Raw genomic sequence first — 19,593 nt, forward strand, 5'->3', positions numbered from 1 at the left:
AAAGACTGCGGGCGCATTGCACAACCCAAAGGGCATAACCAAGGATTCGTAATGACCGGTCCTGGTGTTAAACGCGGTCTTCCACTCATCGCCCGCCTTGATCCTTACCAGGTTATATGCCGCCCTCAGGTCGAGTTTGGTAAAGACCGTGGCCCCTTTAAGGCGATCGAACAGCTCGGAAATCAAGGGTATCGGGTAAGCGTTCTTGATCGTGATGCGATTGAGACCCCTGTAATCGATGCAAGGCCTCAACTCACCGCCCTTCTTTTTCACAAAGAAAAATCCAGCCCCTGCCGGGGACGAAGTTTTGTGAATGTGTCCGCGTGAAAGCGCCTCCCTCACGTACTCCTCCATGGCCTCATTCTCCGCTACCGACAGTGGATAGACTTTGCCACGAGGAGGAACGGCACCAGATTGTAACTCTATGGCACAATCGTATGGGCGGTGCGGAGGTAGGGCAACCGCGCGCACCTTATCGAATACATCCCGGTACTCCTCGTATTCAGGAGGCAACAGAGAGTCCGAGGAAGTACACAGCAACTTGACAGACCCATGGATGCAACTAGCCCCACACTGCGGTGACCACGAGAGGATCTCGACCGATCTCCAATCGAAAGTCGGATTATGCTTCTGGAGCCAGGGGTACCCCAAGACCACCGAGTAGTGTGGAGACTAAATAACCTGGAGGCAGACCGACTCTCTGTGAACGGCACCAATGGCTATCCCCACTGGAAGGGTCTCATGAGTCACGTGTGGCGGCAGAAGGGGTCTGCCGTCTATCGCCTCAAGAGCCAGTGGGGAACCTCGAGCCTGCAGAGGAATGGAATTGGCGGCAGCGAACACACTATCAATGAACAAACCACCAGCACCAGAGTCCACCAACGCCTGGGTCGTCACCGAGCCCCCGACCCAGGAGAGGACAACAGTGATCAGTGGTTTGTCAACACGGGAAACCGGGGACGAGGAGACTCCACCCAAGATCTGCCCCCGACAGGATCTCAGGGTACGAGCGTCTCCCGGACGGTTCGGACATGCCAACCGAAAATGCCCACCGAGACCACAGTACATGCATCGGCCCTCACGTCTCCGGAGTGCCCTCTCCCCCTCGGACAGGCGAGCACCCCCAGCTGCATGGGTTCACCCCCAGACAAGTCATCCCCAGGAGGCGTGGGAGGAGAGGGAGGCACGGGTGGGACAGCAAACGTAGGCACCAATCTGTTAGAAGACCTCCGCAGGTTCTCCTTAAAGGAAGGTCTCTCCCTGAGTCTGGTGTCAATCAAAATCAGGAAAGAAATAAGAGACTCGAGCTCAACTGGTAGGTCCTTAGCTGCAACCTCATCCTTCAAGGCATCCGAGAGACCATGAGAGAAAGCAGCGACCAGAGCCTCATTATTCCAGCCCACCTCTGCTGCCAGGGTACGAAACTCAATGGCGTATTCAGCTACGGATCGTGAACCCTGTCTGATGGACATAAGGAGCTTCGCAGCAGAGGCAGCACGAGCCGGCACATCGAATACCTTCCGAAGAGAAGCAACAAAACCGGAAAACTCGGCAACCACCGGATTGTTGTTCTCCCATAAAGGGCTGGCCCAGGCCAAGGCCTTGTCCAAGAGCAGCGAGATCAAGAAGCCCACCTTTGATCTCTCAGTAGGAAAGGCATGTGGCAGCAACTCGAAATAAATGCCCACCTGGTTAAGGAAACCTCGGCACTGAGTTGGCTCTCCCCCAAAGCGCTGTGGAAGAGGGGCAGAACCGGTCATACCCCGAAACACCGCAGGCGCAACAACAGGTGTCGGGGTAGACTCTGGCGCAACAACCGGAGCGGCAGTAGGAGCGAGCCCAGGAGCGACAACCGACCCATCGGCAACGGGAGCGAAATGAGCCGTGCGTTCCAGCAGGGTTTGCAACGCCACAGCGAACCGACCCAACAGGTGATCCTGCTGATCAAGTCTGGCAACCAGCGTGGGTAGCGAGGATGGCCCTGTACTGTCAGAATTCATGGCTTGGTCCTAATGTCACGGAACCATGAACCAGACGTACAACAAGAGATAAGTGAAAATAAGAAGGCTTTATTGAAAATAAAGCTGTAAAGCAAAAGTCCAAACGGATGGTGAAACCGAGCAGAGTCTTTGCGAAGCCAGAGGTCAGGAACCAGAAGGGTAGTCAGACGAAGCCAGGATCAGGAACCAGCAGGGTAGTCAGACGAAGCCAGGATCAGGAACCAGCAGGGTAGTCAGACGAAGCCAGGATCAGGAACCAGCAGGGTAGTCAGACGAAGCCAGGATCAGGAACCAGAAGCAGCAGCAGTCTTAGAAGCATGTGAACACAAGAGGACCAAGCAAGGAACTGAAGCCACAGACCTCCTATATATATGAGCTAGGCATCCAGCTCCTCCCAGGGGAAGGAGGAGCCGCAGGGTGGAAGGCTACAAGAAACCCAGAAACCAAGATGGCCGCCAGCACATGTCAAACGAAGGAGAGCAGCAAGCAGGTAAGACCATGACATGTTGTCTTACTCCAAGCTGTATAGGCTCGAAAGCCTACTACCAATTAAGCATATTAGGTGATGTGCATCTCTGTAATGAGAAGGGGTGTGGTCTAATGACATCAACACCCTATATCAGGTGTGCATAATTATTAGTCAACTTCCTTTCCTTTGGCAAAATGGGTCAAAAGAAGGACTTGACAGGCTCAGAAAAGTCAAAAATAGTGAGATATCTTGCAGAGGGATGCAGCACTCTTAAAATTGCAAAGCTTCTGAAGCGTGATCATCGAACAATCAAGCGTTTCATTCAAAATAGTCAACAGGGTCGCAAGAAGCGTGTGGAAAAACCAAGGCGCAAAATAACTGCCCATGAACTGAGAAAAGTCAAGCGTGCAGCTGCCAAGATGCCACTTGCCACCAGTTTGGCCATATTTCAGAGCTGCAACATCACTGGAGTGCCCAAAAGCACAAGGTGTGCAATACTCAGAGACATGGCCAAAATAAGAAAGGCTGAAAGACGACCACCACTGAACAAGACACACAAGCTGAAACGTCAAGACTGGGCCAAGAAATATCTCAAGACTGATTTTTCTAAGGTTTTATGGACTGATGAAATGAGAGTGAGTCTTGATGGGCCCGTGGCTGGATTGGTAAAGGGCAGAGAGCTCCAGTCCGACTCAGACGCCAGCAAGGTGGAGGTGGAGTACTGGTTTGGGCTGGTATCATCAAAGATGAGCTTGTGGGGCCTTTTCGGGTTGAGGATGGAGTCAAGCTCAACTTCCAGTCCTACTGCCAGTTTCTGGAAGACACCTTCTTCAAGCAGTGGTACAGGAAGAAGTCTGCATCCTTCAAGAAAAACATGATTTTCATGCAGGACAATGCTCCATCACACGCGTCCAAGTACTCCACAGCGTGGCTGGCAAGAAAGGGTATAAAAGAAGAAAATCTAATGACATGGCCTCCTTGTTTACCTGATCTGAACCCCATTGAGAACCTGTGGTCCATCATCAAATGTGAGATTTACAAGGAGGGAAAACCTCTCTGAACAGTGTCTGGGAGGCTGTGGTTGCTGCTGCACGCAATGTTGATGGTGAACAGATCAAAACACTGACAGAATCCATGGATGGCAGGCTTTTGAGTGTCCTTGCAAAGAAAGGTGGCTATATTGGTCACTGATTTGTTTTTGTTTTGTTTTTGAATGTCAGAAATGTATATTTGTGAATGTTGAGATGTTATATTGGTTTCACTGGTAAAAATAAATAATTGAAATGGGTATATATTTGTTTTTTGTTAAGTTGCCTAATAATTATGCACAGTAATAGTCACCTGCACACACAGATATCCCCCTAAAATAGCTAAAACTAAAAACAAACTAAAAACTACTTCCAAAAATATTCAGCTTTGATATTAATGAGTTTTTTGGGTTCATTGAGAACATGGTTGTTGTTCAATAATAAAATTAATCCTCAAAAATACAACTTGCCTAATAATTCTGCACTCCCTGTATATGCACGTGATGACCATCTAAAATTTGTGGTCTGCAAACCGCTGATACTGGAGCATTTCCTAATAGAACTGCCTATTATTGTCAACAAAGCAGACAATAATAGGTCATGCTCTGTAATCTGCAGAACGGCCACATGGATGCGCACACAGGTGACATTCATGTGCTGTCCGCATATTTTAGAAATTAATTTGTCTGTGTGCAAACCACTAAAAAAATGAATATCGGGAGTGCACCTAAACAATGGTAGTGTGCAGAGGCTGTGTTTCAGGCCCCAGTCTTAGGCCCCATTCACACGTCCGCAATTTTTTTTCCGCATTTTGCGGAACGGAATTGTGGACCCATTCATTTCTATGGGGCCGCACGATGTGATGCCCGGATACGGAATTGCGGATCCGCACTTCCGGGTCTGCAATTCCATTCCCGAAAAAAATAGAACATGTACTATTTTTGTCCGCAATTTCGGACAAGATTAGGCATTTTCTATTAAGTGCCGGCGATGTGCGGTCCACAAAATGCGGAACGCACATAGCCGGTATCCGTGTTTTGCGGATCCGTGGATCCGCAAAACACTTACGGACGTGTGAATGGACCCTTAGGGCTGTTTCATCCGCAGCGTGAATGAGAGCCAAGACCTGCACTAGACAGCAGACAAACGGAGCACTAACATGATTGATAATGCTCCTTGCCTCTCTGTGATCTTTTTACTACAAAACAACAGTGAGATAAAGTTGTCACCGTGATTTTGTAGTAAAAAGGTCACAGAGAGGCACGGAGCATTATCAATCATGTTAATGCTCCGAGTCTCTGCTGTCGGGAGCGCTGCTTGTCTCTCATTCACGCTGCGGCTGACACGCACAGGATCCGCTAGTGTGAAACAGCCCTTAGGGCTCATGCACACGACCATTGCCTGGCCATGCCCGTATTGTGGCCCGCAATATGCGGGCGCCAGCTTTGTGTTCACCACATTCAATCCGGACGGTGGCACTACGGAGTGCTTCTGTGGGGTTTCTCTCTGTGCCTCCGCACCTCAAAAAAGTAGAACATGTTCTATTTTTTGCTGAGCGGACGGATCACAGACCCATTCAAGTTGAATGGTTCTGGATCCGCCTGCGGAATCTGCACGGATGTTGTCCGTACGTTGGGGACCGCAAATTGCAGTCCCCAATGCACGGAACGGTCGTGTGCATGAGCCCTTAATAAATTCTACCTATAATGTTCTGGCTGCTTACATCTGCCTTCTAATCAGAAATTTAAGAATTTGTAAAAACACAGCAGACAGAAACGTGTGAAGCTTTTCGCCCCAGAGGAGAAAAACGTTTTTAGATAACTAGACAGGTTTGGTGACATTTCAATAGAAACAAAAGAATGAGCAAATGTTAGCCCCTTGCTAACAGGACAATGGCTTGCAGAGAGAAAAACAAGTAAGACGTGTTTTTTTTTTTTTTTTTATCAATGTGAAGCATGTAGAAATGTGAAACATCTTACTAGGCGTGGGGTTATTTTACAGGGAAGCTTTTTAGCATTTATAGTTTAGCCACCGTTACTTTAGTGATTCTGCTCAGCAGGACTTCAAGAAAGAAGATCTGTAAAATGTCTTTCCACGTTCAGCTGTGGCTGCTTGTCACATTATCCACCGTGGCTGCAGGTAGTGTATTGATCACAAATTCTTATCCGCATTACTCTCTTGTGTCTCTCTTTGGAAGGGACAGACCCTACTTTTGACCCAATGTGCTAATTGTAGCCAAGCTAAAATTGATAAAACATCACAGTTTTATCTCGTTTCTCGTGCCATCTTTTGACAAAAGCCATTGAAATACATTGAAAGAGTTAGTTAACGTTTTTGTGCCATTTTTTACTTAACGTGTTAACCATCGAGATTAGCTCTCTCTCATCAGTGCAGTAGACGGAATCAAGACAGGCTCACAGACTTTCAATCAAGTCCGTCTTGCTTCCTCTCCTGCAGAGAGGTGATCAGCACTTTGTGTGAGCTCTTCTGCCTCCTCTTTTCTACGACCAGCAGGTTCTCAGCGCTCAGACCCCACCAATCAAAACCTTTGATATGTCTCTATGACATCAAAAGTTTTTCAAAGTACAGGGGTACTGTAAGTGCCATTGGTGTTATGTTATTAAGCTGTTTAATGTCTGAATTTCATAATCTAGATCAGGGATGTCTAACCTGGGGCCATCCAGCTGTTGCAAAACTACAACTGCCATCATGCCTAGACAGCCAACAGCTATCAGGGCATGTTGGGAGTTGTAGTTTTGCAACAGCTGGAGGGCCGCAGGTTGGGCATCCCTGATGTAGGTGATGTGGATTCAAATGACTAAAAATAGAATAAACTGCAATCCTGATAGAATGGCAGAGGGCACCGATAATTTAGTGTGGCCCCCTCCCCAGGGACAAGTCATATAATGCATGGATAAGTTACGCTAACAATACTTGACAGTTTCCGGGGAGAGTTGGAGGAAAGTTGGTAGAGGATGCTCTTAGAGCTCATGCACACCAATGTTCGCCGGCCAGGTTTTCTAAGAACGGGAAACCCCTTTTAAGGTATTAAGCACATTACACATAGATTTTTCATACAGATTTTTGTGCGAAAAATCCACAGTACAGTTAATACAGTTTCCTGCTAAATAGTTGCAATCATCAAACTCATCTACACGGAGTGGAAATTTTCTCTGTGAGGAAATTGACACCTGATGCAGATTCTGAAATCCACAGCATTTCAAATCTTGATGCAGATTTTCAGTGCAGTTTTCAAAATCTGCAAGTATCATGTGGATTTGGTGCGGAAACACAGAAAAACACTGTCGTGTACATGTACTCTAATAGTCTACGTATGAGTATACCTAGCATAGATGCAAAAAGTGATATTCTACATTCACGAAACATCATTTTCACACTATAAGGGCTTGTTCACACAAACGCTTTTTGCGTTCCGTATACGGTCCGTATACGGAACCATTCCTTTCAATGGTTCCGCAAAAAAAACGGAATGTACTCTGTATGCATTCCGTATTTCCGTTTTTCTGTTCCATTGAAAGATAGAACATGTCTTATTATTGCCCGCAAATCACGTTCCGTGGCTCTATTCAAGTCAATGGATCCGCAAAAAAATGGAACACATACGGAATGTACTCCCTATGTCTTCCGTATTCGTTCCGTCTTTGCGGAACCATCTATTGAAAATGTTATGCCCAGCCCAATTTTTTCTATGTAATCACTGTATACTGTATGTGCCATACGGAAAAACGGAACGGATACAGGAAAAACGGCCCGCAAAACACTGAAAAAGACATACGGTCGTGTGAACGAGCCCTAATTGGTATGTTTTTATTATTTCTTTTAATGCTGGAATTTTGCTGTGATAGAATCCAGCTTCCACAGACGTGTGTTGCTTTTTGCATTGCAGATTATATTAAATATTTAGCCTGGGCAATTTTCTACACAAGAGAATGAATTGCAGTTCAGCTGGTGGTGACATTCTGCTGTGTAGCTTCACTATGAGATCATCATTTGACACCCAAGTCTTAGTAAGAACCCCTCTGGTGGAAGATCCGACCAATTTATTAAAAGGCAAACCTCTTAATAAATTAGTGACATCTTCCGCTGTCCATGCACCAGAACAGTAATTTAATGCACCCAGGAGCTCTGCTGTAATGTGAGCACATGTTGCTAAGGCCTCATGCACACGACAGTATTTTTTCACGGTCCGCAAAACGGGGTTCGGTTGTTCCGTTATCCGTTTCCGTTTTTTCTTCCGTGTGTCTTCCTTGATTTTTGGAGGATCACCAGACAAGAAAAGAGAAAAAAAAATCTAAGTTAAGTTTGCCTTGAAAATGATAGGAAAAAAACGGACACGGATGCGGACAACAATCTTGTGTGCCTCCGTGTTTAACGGACCCATTGACTTGAATGGGTCCGCGAACCATTGTCCGTGAAAAAAATAGGACAGGTCCTATTTTTTTGACGGACTGGAAACACGGATCACGGACGCGGATGACAAACGGTGCATTTTTCAAGTTTTCAACGGACCCATTGAAAGTCAATGGGTCCACAGAAAATCACGGAAAACGGAACAACGGACACGGAACCCAACAACGGTCGTGTGCATGAGGCCTAAATTAGTCAAGCCACAGGAGGAGTGCCTCCTTCCGCCCACACCCTGACAAATTTTTGGAAAAGTGGTGAGGTTGTCGGAAAAAGCTAAATTTTGTTGTAAAACGCACTTGCGACCAACTTTGCTGCTTTTCTACACCAGAATTTATTTTGTAAATGATCCCCTATATACTTTCTGCAGAAGACAGATATATGTCCCTACTATCTATACTTTGGTTGCTTTTCTTCTGTTTCTATTAATGCAGTTCAGTTTTCTATCAACAAGATGGGGGAATGAAGGAATCCTTGTCTGAATTCTAGTTATTAATAGTGTATCAACATGTTGCTATGTAATTAACAATTTCCACTGTTAGAAGAAGTGACACCTAAAAAAGGGACATAAATAGGTCCTGACATCTCTGTTTTAGTAATTTCTTGAATTCCTTGTGAAATAACAATTCTGGAACACATTTTCTTATGAATGTATGTTGTGCCGTTCCTCTATTATCCCTGCTAGAAATGTCTGTGTCACGGCTGTGTCATGGTCTGGTGGTAGTGGACCGTGACACTTTAGCCGCGCATGCTTGTTGCTAGTGGCAACGTGTAGTTTGTAGCATGTTTGGACACTTTCCCTTTAAGCCTGGTTCCCTTCCCATTTCTGGTGTGTATGGGATTAAATTGTGAGCAGGTGGAGCTGGGTGCAGCCTCTTGGCTTGTATAGTACTGGTGTTTGGAGCATGAGGTTTTAGTTAACTTTAGCTTATGGTGAAGCTGGATTTATGCTGCCATCTTCTACCTTTCCATCTGCCCAGCTTGAGGGCCACCTTGTTGAACATAGTTTGTCATCCCTTTTGTATCCTCTATGTTCCCTACCTTATCTGTGTTGATGTTTGGTGTGGGATTATGTTCAGGGTGTGGTGTACGTCTTGTTGTTGTTTCATGTCTGGTCTTTTGGTGTTGTTTGTCCAACATGAATGCAAGGCGTTTCCCTGTGTGTTGGACCTCCACTTTTGATACTGCTTCTACCCAGGTCTCTAAACATTGGGAGACTTTACTTATAGATCCGTATTTAAGTGATGTTTTGATCTCCTGCGCAGCTATCACTTATAGAAGGGGCAGGAGCTTAACCACTTCACATCCGGGCCATTTGCCCCCTATCTGACCAGGCCTAACTTTGCAAATCTGACATATATCACTTCATGTGGTAATAGCTTTGGAACGCCTTTACTTATCCAAGCCATTCAGAGATTGTTTTCTAATGACACATTGTACTTCATGATAGTCAAAAATTTGAGTCAATATATTTCACCTTTATTTATGAAAAAATCCCAAATTTACCAAAAATTTTGAAAAATTTGCAATTTTCAAAATTTTTATTTCTCTGCTTTTAAAACAGAAAGTGATACCTCATACAATTTTTATTACTTAACATTACCCATATGTGTACTTTATGTTGGCATCATTTTGGAAATGTCATTTTAATTTTTTTAGAACGTTAGAAGGCTTAGAATTTTAGAAGCAATTCTTAAAATGTTTAAGAAAATTGCCAAAATCCACTTTTTAATGATCAGTTCAGGTCTGAAGTCACTTTGTGGGGCTTACATAGTGGATACCCCCATAAATGACCCCATTGTAGAAACTACACCCCTGAAGTTACCGTACTTAAAACTTTACAAACTTTGTTAACCTTTTAGGTGTTCCACAAGAAGTAAAGGAAAATGGAGATCAAATTTTAAAATTTCACCTTTTTGGCAGATTTTCCATTTTAATACATTTTATTTTTTAACACATCGAGGGTTAACAGCCAAACAAAACTTAATATTTATTACCCTGATTCTTCGGTTTACAGAAACACCCCACATGTGGTCGTAAACTGATGTAAGGGCTGTGTGCAGAAGAAAAGGAGCACCACATGGTTTCTGGAAGGCAGATTTTGCTGAACTGGTTTTTAGATGCCATGTCCCACTTGAAGCCCCTCTGATGCACCCTTACAGTAGAAACTCCCAAAAAGTGACCCCATTTTGGAAACTAGGGGATAAGGTGCCAGTTTTATTGGTACTATTTTGGGGTACATATGATTTTTTGATCATTCATTATAACACTTTATGGGGCAAGGTGACCAAAAAATTGGTTGTTTTAGCACAGTTTTTATTTATTTTTACAGCATTTCACCTGAGGGGTTAGGTCATGTGACATTTTAATATAGCAGATCGTTACGGACGTGGCGATACCTAATATGTATACTTTTTCTTATTTATTTAAGTTTTACACTATAATAGCATTTTTGAAACAAAAAAAAATTATGTTTTAATGTGTCCATGTTCTGACAGCTATAGTTTTTTTTTTTTTTTTTATTATTTTCTAATGCAGGGGCTAATTTTTTGCAGGATGAGGTGACTGTTTTATTGGTACCATTTTCTGGGACATACGCCTTTTTGATCACTTGGTGTTGCACTTTTTGTGATTTTGTGTCAGTTTTTATCATAATTTTTTTTAGACGGTTTTCCTCCAAGGGGTTAGGTCATGTGATATTTTTATAGACCTGGTTGTTACAGATGCGGCGATACCTAATGTATATTTTTTTTAAAAAATTCACTTTAACACAATCATAGCATTTTTGAAACAAAAAATGATGTTTTAATGTGTCCATGTTCTGAGAACTATAGTTTTTTTTTTTGGAGCGATTTTCTTATGTAGGGGCTCATTTTTTGCGGGATAAGGTGACAGTTTTATTGGTACCATTTTGTGGGACATACGCATTTTTGATCACTTGGTGTTGCACTTTTTGTGATGTAAGGTGACAAAAATGCCTTTTTTTTTACACAGTTTTTACTTTTTATTTTTTTATGGTGTTTATCGGACTGGGTGGATCATGTCATGCGGCAATACCAAATATGTCTATTTTAGAGATTTTTTTCTATTTTTAACAATTTTTTTAAAATTCCCTACTTGGGGAATCCGCCTCAGTGCAGGGCTGATCGAGGTCTGTGAAAGACCCGACAGCTCCTGCACTCTCCCGGCCCCGCATAGCACTTCCTGCTCTGTGTACACAGCACTCGGTGAGCGCTGTGTATGCAGCGATCTAGAAGGCAGGGACACCTGGGAACTGTCCCTGCCTTCTCTCTGGGTTGCCCTGCTGTCACTGACAGCGGGCAACCTGCTCTGCAGCTGCACGATTAGCGTGCAGCTGTGATCTCTGAATGGACGTTCAGAAACGTCCATCCCTTTTGATATGAATAGGCTGGTCTTACTTCCTGTCAAGAATGAGAGCTAGCTAGGCTAGTGAGGAGACAGGGAGCATGTCCATCAGCATGTGCTCCATAGGGCCACAGGACCAGAAATTGTCTTGTCTGTGAGGAACATTGCTCCATTGCTTCAATTAAGGGAAGACATGTTACCACTTCTGATGTGTCTGTTTCAGTCAAATAAGTTTATTCCACATTAAATAGTTTATTCTTTTGACTCTATATTGTGTTATTCCTCTAATATTTCTGCTAGAAGTTTATGAATAAAGGTACAACTGGTTGTTACTATTTGTGTCCCTGCACAGTCTATCACTATCCAATCAGTGCTGCCAAGTGCATGGACAGACTGTCACGGTGGGGAGTAGGGGAACATGGTGCAATCTCTGTCACCAGATGATGAAGTATGGTGGCTGGTTAGATGCCAATTGATGGCACTCAGAAATATGCTAGTTGACAAAGTCCCTTTCTGCTGATTCCCCTCACTATCGCTATAAACTTACGCCTGTGGCCGTAGATGTCTATTATATAACGCAGGCTTTCGGTTTGCCTGTCCTTAACTGTGGTGAACTAGTTATCCCCTGAGCTTGCAACAGGGACTGTACAGCTGTCATAGCTGGTCATTCCGCTAATTGCAACATCATAGCTTGATGGGTTACTGCAGCCCTGGGAGCTTTCTGTCTCTATGGAGCAATGTTCCTCACAGACAAGACAATTTCTGGTCCTGTGGCCCTATGGAGCACATGCTGATGGACATGCTCCCTGTCTCCTCACTAGCCTAGCTAGCTCTCATTCTTGACAGGAAGTAAGACCAGCCTATTCATATCAAAAGGGATGGGGGGAGAGTGGTTAGCTCCATTCTCAGTGGCTCAGTGTCACCCATACACCATCTGCTGGTGTAACAGTGTATGACATAGAAAAAAAAATATTGCAGATACCCAATCTGGAGTATTGCACACCTTCTAATGAAAGCTCAAATATGAAAGATCTGTACAGATTGTTTCAGAAAAATGTGTCATGCAACCAATGGATTCTATGTGGCAGCACATGGAGGTTATGTGGCTCCATAATAGGATGTTGTGCAACCTCCGTGTGCTGCCAAAAAAACCTATGGGTGAGGGCATGATCCTCTGGCATAATACTGCAAAATAGAAGGAAAGATGTTTATCTGTGATTTTTCTTTTTTTTTTAGATTATTCCTTTTATACCCCACAACTGACTGCCAAATCTTTACCCGGAAAGATTACAGCTACAACATTTGTTCTTGACAAGCCACGGTGCGTCTTTAACAAGACTTCAAATGATGCAGTATGGTTAATTGTAGCTAACAGTGCAGGTAAAGAATTCTTACAATCCTCAATAAGAATTGAAAGTTGAACTGTTTTATCATTTTCATTGTTTTGCTGTTATGTGTCCTTAGTTGTAGGTGAATTGACTGATATTAAGTTGTCAGATATTCCTCTTTATTCTTTATCTGCAACTTCGTCCTACTATCGCATTCTTGGAGACTCTGAGAGCACTTACCCCTGCAACAATGAAGCTGAATTCATTCGAGTTGGTAATGATGCATCCTGCTTTGGTATTTCCAACTGCAATGGACCTTTACTTTTTCCTGGTCAATACCAGTAAGTATAGACTGTTGAATGATTGTATGATACTAAAAGGGGTTGTCCTGGATTTTTATATTGGTGGCCTATCTTCACAATAGACCATCAGTATCTGAGACCCCACCCATCACCTGTTCTGCAGAAGCTGGAACTACACAGCTCCTGCTCTCAGCTAAGCGAATAGGAGCAGCTTCTCAGTAACCAGCTATGTCTGTGTTGATGTTTTTTTGGGGAAAACAGCTTTGTTCCTCTATTTAGCCCACTTATTAATGAAGAAGACATTCAAGGGTATCTGTCAGCAGATTTGTATCTATAAAACTAGCTGACCTGTTACATGTGTGCTTGGCAGTTGAAGGCATCTGTGTTGGTCCCATGCTCATATGTGCCCGCATTGCAGAGAAAAATGAAGTTTTAATACATGCCTCTAGGAGCAAAGGGGGTGTTGCCGTTACACCTAGAGGGTCTGCTCTCTCTGCAACTGCTGCGCCGTCTGCACTTTGACAGAGCCAGGTGTGATGACGTTTACAATGCCTGGCCCTGTCAATCAAAGTGGAGAGGGCACGATAGTTACATAGAGATCAGTCTCTCGATGTAAAGGCAACACCCTTGTTGCTCCTAAAGGCTCATTTGCATAAAAATAACACATTGTTTTTTTCAGCAATGCAGGTACATATGAACATGGGACCAACACAGATGCCTTCATCTGCCAAGCGCACATGTAACAGGTCAGCCAGTTTCATAGGTACAAGTCTGCTGACAGATGCCCTTTAAATGCTATGCCCAACAAATTGGCATTATTGAAATGTATCTGAAATTAACAATGAAAGTGATCTTCTTGATTACAAATGTATTCTAGCTTTGTGTCTGTAGCCTCTGCAGATCTATGCCTCTCTGTGGTAACAGCAGTGACGTGGTGTGTGGTCCACCCTGGGTGCCAGCTGTCAGGGGGATGCCAAGCCAGCTGCTAGGAGCGCTTCCATCAAAACTGAAGGACTCATTGGTAGAGTGCAGAGGAGCCGTCAGTCCTTTCATTCATAACTGCATTTCATCTCCTCGTGCTCCTTCTCTCCCCAACTGTGAAGTCATGATGTGTGCCTCACTGCTGTACTGGGCCAGAGCAGAGAAGCAGCGTGGGGAGATGTGCGCATTCAGAGTGTAAGAACCGCCAACTCCCCAGAGCTCCAGCGATGATGGGTATGTGAGGGGGCCACTGGGGGTGATTATACTGGGTGAGGGGGGCCACTGGGGGTGATTATACTGGGTGAGGTCCCCTCACACAGTATAATGACCCTGAGTGACCCCTCCCCATTCAGTATAATGGTCCCCCACACAGTATAATGACCACCAGTGCCCCCTTACAGTATAATGAACCCCAATGACCTCCTCACAGAGCATAATGGCCCCTGTGTCCCCATTCAGTACAATGACCCCTAGAAGCCCCACATATTGTATAATGAACCCTGTGCCCTCTATAGAGTATAATGAACCCCATGCCCCTCTATACAGTATGATGACCCCCAGTGAGGGGGCCACAGGGGGTCATTATACTATATAGGGGGGTACTGGGGTTCATTATACTGTATGGGAGCCACAAGGGGACATGTAAATGTAAAAATATGTTTTTTTGTTATGGGTGGAGGGGGTGCCAGAGAAATAATCCACCCGGGGTGCCAAATACAAAAGAAAACGGTGTAGTCTGATTCTGCAGCCATTTATGCTTCCCTATGGCCCCTACTTCTTGCTAATATACAGAATTTTTATTTGCAAGAGGTAGAGGTTGAATGAAAAGGATTATGGCTGTAGGATCAGATTGATTGTATAGGATTTTTGTATCCAGCAAAGGGATTGTAGACATCCTTCAGCAGCAAATACTATATTTGCTAACTTACTTTATTTTTTATTAGATGTGTTTGGACAATAACATGTATAGATTGCAAGGGTGGACATAGCCATTAAATGGAAAATCCTTTTGATACTTGGGGTACGGCCACACTATCATGTTTTCTGATGCAGTCTTGGAAGCTAAAAATCAGGAGTGGACCATAAAAAGAGAGAAAGGATAAAAAGGACAGATACCACTTCTCCTCTTTTTTAATTCACTACTGGTTTTGGTTTCCAAAACTACATCAGAAACCTGACTGTATGGCTGTATCCTTAGTAAATTAGAGGGATATATATATATATATATATATATATATATATATATATATATATATATATATATTTATTGTGGGGGGTTAGCTCTTCTCCGGGGGTCATTCTCACAGATACGCCTTTAGGACACCAGGTTTCAGGTCCAAACAGTGTATTTATTGTGCAACACCAGCAACAACAAAATGACAAAATAATAAACACTCGCCCGTCCAGGCTCTAACTAAACATAAAGTTTCCTGACTCACCTAGGTCCCAGTTCACACCCTGTGAACTCATGCGGCTTTGTCAGCCAATGTCCTACAGCCTCCTGGCTGTACAGAGCACAGTACGCACACTGTCTCCAGTTCAGTATTTCTTGTGGGCTGGGAGGTGCTTTTATGCCAGGCTGATTACATCCAGCTTGTCTCACCTGTGGTGGAACAGGGGTGTGGACCGCACTATCCACCCCTTCCTTGCCTCTAACCTGCGTGAGACCTGTCACGGTCTCACAATATATATATCTATATATATAAAAAAACAAAAAACTCTGACAACAGAAAGATAACTGCACCTGCACATATCACATAATTCAACTGCTGCTGTTGCTGTTTCTTTTATTGACCTCAATTTGCCTGATTGCAAATTGGGGAGTCTTGCGCATCACACTGATGCTGGGACAGTGCCAGAGCAGCATCAGGTATTCTTGATGCATGCTTATTCCCTAGATAGAGCATAAGGTTTGCGGCAATATGCCTACTTTATGTGGTGGTAATGATTTGTACATTGCTCTTTGCACCTGTTTTGAATGGTGCTTGTCAAAGTCAAGAGATTCTTGTTAATTAGGGGATCTGGACACTTACCTGGCTGCTGTGCTGGAACAGATCCTCTTCCATCCACGTCTGGATCCTTTTCTGCTTCAGTCGCCCCCTGACGTTTATTCCCACTGGTCTGAATGGCAGTAAAGCCCATCCAGAGGATGCAGAGAGTGTGGTCTTGTGAAATATGCAAAATATGCCTTCTCTCTCAAAGTCATGCTCTCTGCGTACTTACTCTAGTGCTCCCCCCCCCATGTATTGTACAGCATCAGAGTGATGCATAAAACTTACAGACAGGGCTGGTGCAAGGATTTTTGCCAACACAAGTAAAGCTACATTTTAGCGCCCCCCACCCCCCCTCCTCGATGCTCACCTGGCCCTGGTCCCGCCTGCAGCAGCTGGCTTCTCCTCTGTGTGGTCCTGGTATCCTCTCTCTGCTTCAGACAATCGCTGGTTTGAGGACCGTATTTTTCGCCCTCTAAGACGCAACTGCCCATAAGACGCACCTAGGTTTTAGAGGAGGATAATAAGAAAAAAATATTTTCCATTGCACCTCAGGTCACACCAGCAATCAGACCCCCAATGTTAATCAGACCTCAGATCAGCCCCCCAATGCCTCAGATCAGCCCCCCATGTCAGCCATCATGCCCCCATGTCAGCCATCATGCCCCCATGTCAGCCATCAGGCCCGCCATCAATCATGCCCCCCATGTCAGCCATCAGCGCAAAAAAAAAAATACCTCTCATGCTTCTGGACGCCGCCGCTCCTCACCACCAGTGCTCTCGCTCTTCTTCCTGGTTCTCAGCTGTTAGCTGTGAAGGCTGCCCTTTACAGCAGACAGCCGAGCGGAGGACCAGGAAGCAGTGAGTACAGATCGTTCACCGCTTCCCGGTCCTCCGGTACTAATGCAAGGGCTAGTTTTTTGCAGGAAGAGTTGACGTTTTTATTGGTACCATTTTTGGGTACATATGATTTTTTGATCATTCATTATTACACTTTATGGGTCAAGGTGAACAAAAAATTACTTTTTTTGGCACTTTTTTATTTTTTTATTTTTTACAGTGTTCAGCTGAGGGGTTAGGTCATGTGATATTTTTATAGAGCTGGTTGTTACAGATGCAGCGATACCTAATATGTATACTTTTTTTTTATCCATTTCACTTTAACACAATAGCAATTTTTTAACAAAAAAAATGATGTTTTAATGTCTCCATGTTCTGAGAGCTATAGTTTTTTTTTTTTCGAGCGATTTTCTTATGTAGGGGCTCATTTGTTGCGGGATGAGGTGACTGTTTTATTGGTGCCATTTTGTGGGACATACGCCTATTTGATCACTTGGTGTTGCACTTTTTGTGATGTAAGGTGACAAAAATGGCTTTTTTGACACCGTTTTTAAATTTTTGGGTGTTTATCGGACAGGGTGGATCATGTTATATATTCTTAGAGCCGGTCGTTACGGACACGGTGATACCGAATATGTGTGTTTTTTCCTATTTTTTATTAGAAAATCAGGGGAAAGGGACGTTTTTTTTCTTTTTTTACTTGAAACCTTTTTTTGCTTTTATTTTTTAACTTTATTTCTGTCTCACTCTGGGACTTCAACTTTTGAGGGTCTGATCCCCTCTACAATGCATTACAATACATCTGTATTGTAACACATTGCCTGTTAGTGTATCACACAGAGTAATACACTAACAGGTTGCCTAGGAGACCCAGCCTGAGACTGGATCTCCTGGGCACCCATAGAAGGCAGGTCCTGATGCCGTGCAAGGCATTGGGTAGCCTGTGCAAGGCATCGGGCTGCCTTGTCACCCATCGAGTCCCCGCCACAGCAGCGCGGGGACCAATAGGCTCCCTCACCCACCGCATGCACCTTCTATGCCGCGGTCTATGCCGCGGCATAGAACAGGTTATTCAGCCGGCATCGGTTTTAACAGCGATGCCGGCTGATATAGTAGGGGCCCGGCTATCAGGGACTGCCGGGCCCCTGCAGTGATCGGTGCCCGTCTGATCTCCATGACGTAATAGTACGTCAAAATGCGGCAAGTCACTTGCCGCCATGACGCACTATTACGTCATATGTCGGGAAGGGGTTAAAGGTGTTGTCTCACTTCAACAAATATTATTTATCATGTAGAGAAAGTTAATACAAGACACTTACTAATGTATTGTGATTGTCCATATTGCTTCCTTTGCTGGCTGTATTCATTTTTCCATCACATTATACACTGCTCGTTTCCATAGTTACGACCACCCTATAAGCCATCAGTGGTGGTCGTTCTTGCACACTATAGGAAAAAGCGCCAGCCTACGTGCACTTCCACGGTCCCAGAGGCCAGCACTTATTCCTATAATGTGCAAGCACGACCACCGCTGCTGGATTGCAGGGGGGTCATAACCATGGAACGAGCAGTGTGTAATGTGATGGAAAAATCAATCAAGCCAGCAAAGGAGAAAAAATTGATTATCACAATACATTAGTAATTACAGTATTACATTGTAATAGCTTTTTTTACATGATAACTGCCACTTGCTAAAGTGACACATAGCTTAAAAAAGCATATCACTTAAAAGGGTTTTCCAAGATTTTTATCCTCAGGATGAGAGGTCATCCTGGGACCCCCGCCGATCGGCTGTTTGAGAAGGCATCAGCCATCTCTCAGCTCACCAAGCACAGCTCCGTATATTGTACAGCGGCTGGACTTGGTATTGCAGCTCAACCCTCACTTCAGTGAGGATGAGCTGCACCGAGTCCACGTGACAGATGAACATGTCGTCACTCGACCTAGGGAAAGAAGCGAGAAGGCCGAGGGGCTACTGCGAGCTCCACTGCCTTCTCGAACAGCTGATTGGCAGGGTCCCGGGTTTCGGACGTCCACTGATCACATACTGATGACCTATTCAGTGTTAATATCTCTGAAAACCCCTTTAAAGTTAAATAAAACTGCAATGGCATAAATATAGGGGTACGGTGGTTGCAGTCTGACTGAGGCCCTTCAGTCTGAAGGGGCCAAAATGTTCCCTTTGCCCTTTATGATTAGACCAGTACTAACTAGTTTCCTGTTATAAAGTTTGGATTGGAGCAATAAATTATGGCTCTCCACTGGTATCTCCACTGGTAAGGATGGTCCTGTTTTCCTCTTTGGCAGCTATGGTATTATTTTAGCAGTAAGGCCACGTGTACACGACGACATGTGTCGAGCAACATTTTGTCGCACCAATGTCACTTGACAATTTTTATAATTATAGTCTACGGTGTCGGAATGCGACATGCGACATGCTGCGACTGCGACGCAACAGTCACAGAAAAATCCATCTCGAATGGATTTTTTGCGACTATCGCGTCGTAGTCGCAGCATGTCGCATGTCTCATTCCGACACCGTAGACTATCATTATAAAAATTGTCATGCGACAAATGTCGTCGGGTAGACCTAGCCTATAGGCTCATGCACACAGACGTATTACTGCTCCATTTTGTACAGAGCCATTATAGGACTGCCACAAAATTTCATGACCCCTCTACTGTACCTCCTTATACCTCTGATACCATACAAAACTCAGTTCAGTATGTACAATGTTTGTTTGTTTTTTATCTCCGAAGCTCCAAACCAGGAGCCATACAGCAACCATGCAGTTGTACTAGCTTTGTGCTCACTTGGTTTCTGGTAAATAAAACAGTATTTGCTCAACATTTCAAAATGTCA

At 44.3% G+C, this 19,593-nt stretch overlaps 1 protein-coding gene across 1 annotated transcript in view; it reads left to right on the forward strand.

The window, feature by feature from the left end:
* The first annotated feature begins 5,569 nt into the window (after positions 1 to 5,569).
* Positions 5,570 to 19,593, forward strand: part of UPK3B (uroplakin 3B) — a 47,079-nt gene continuing 33,055 nt past the window's right edge. Inside the window, exons 1-3 of the mRNA XM_040422280.1 lie at positions 5,570 to 5,636; positions 12,525 to 12,668; positions 12,753 to 12,957. Of these exons, the coding sequence (XP_040278214.1) occupies positions 5,582 to 5,636; positions 12,525 to 12,668; positions 12,753 to 12,957 (404 nt within the window). The 5' untranslated portion in view covers positions 5,570 to 5,581. The remainder of the gene's footprint in view (positions 5,637 to 12,524; positions 12,669 to 12,752; positions 12,958 to 19,593) is intronic.

Source organism: Bufo bufo, chromosome 3, assembly GCF_905171765.1.
Source record: "Bufo bufo chromosome 3, aBufBuf1.1, whole genome shotgun sequence".
Lineage (NCBI taxonomy): Eukaryota > Metazoa > Chordata > Amphibia > Anura > Bufonidae > Bufo > Bufo bufo.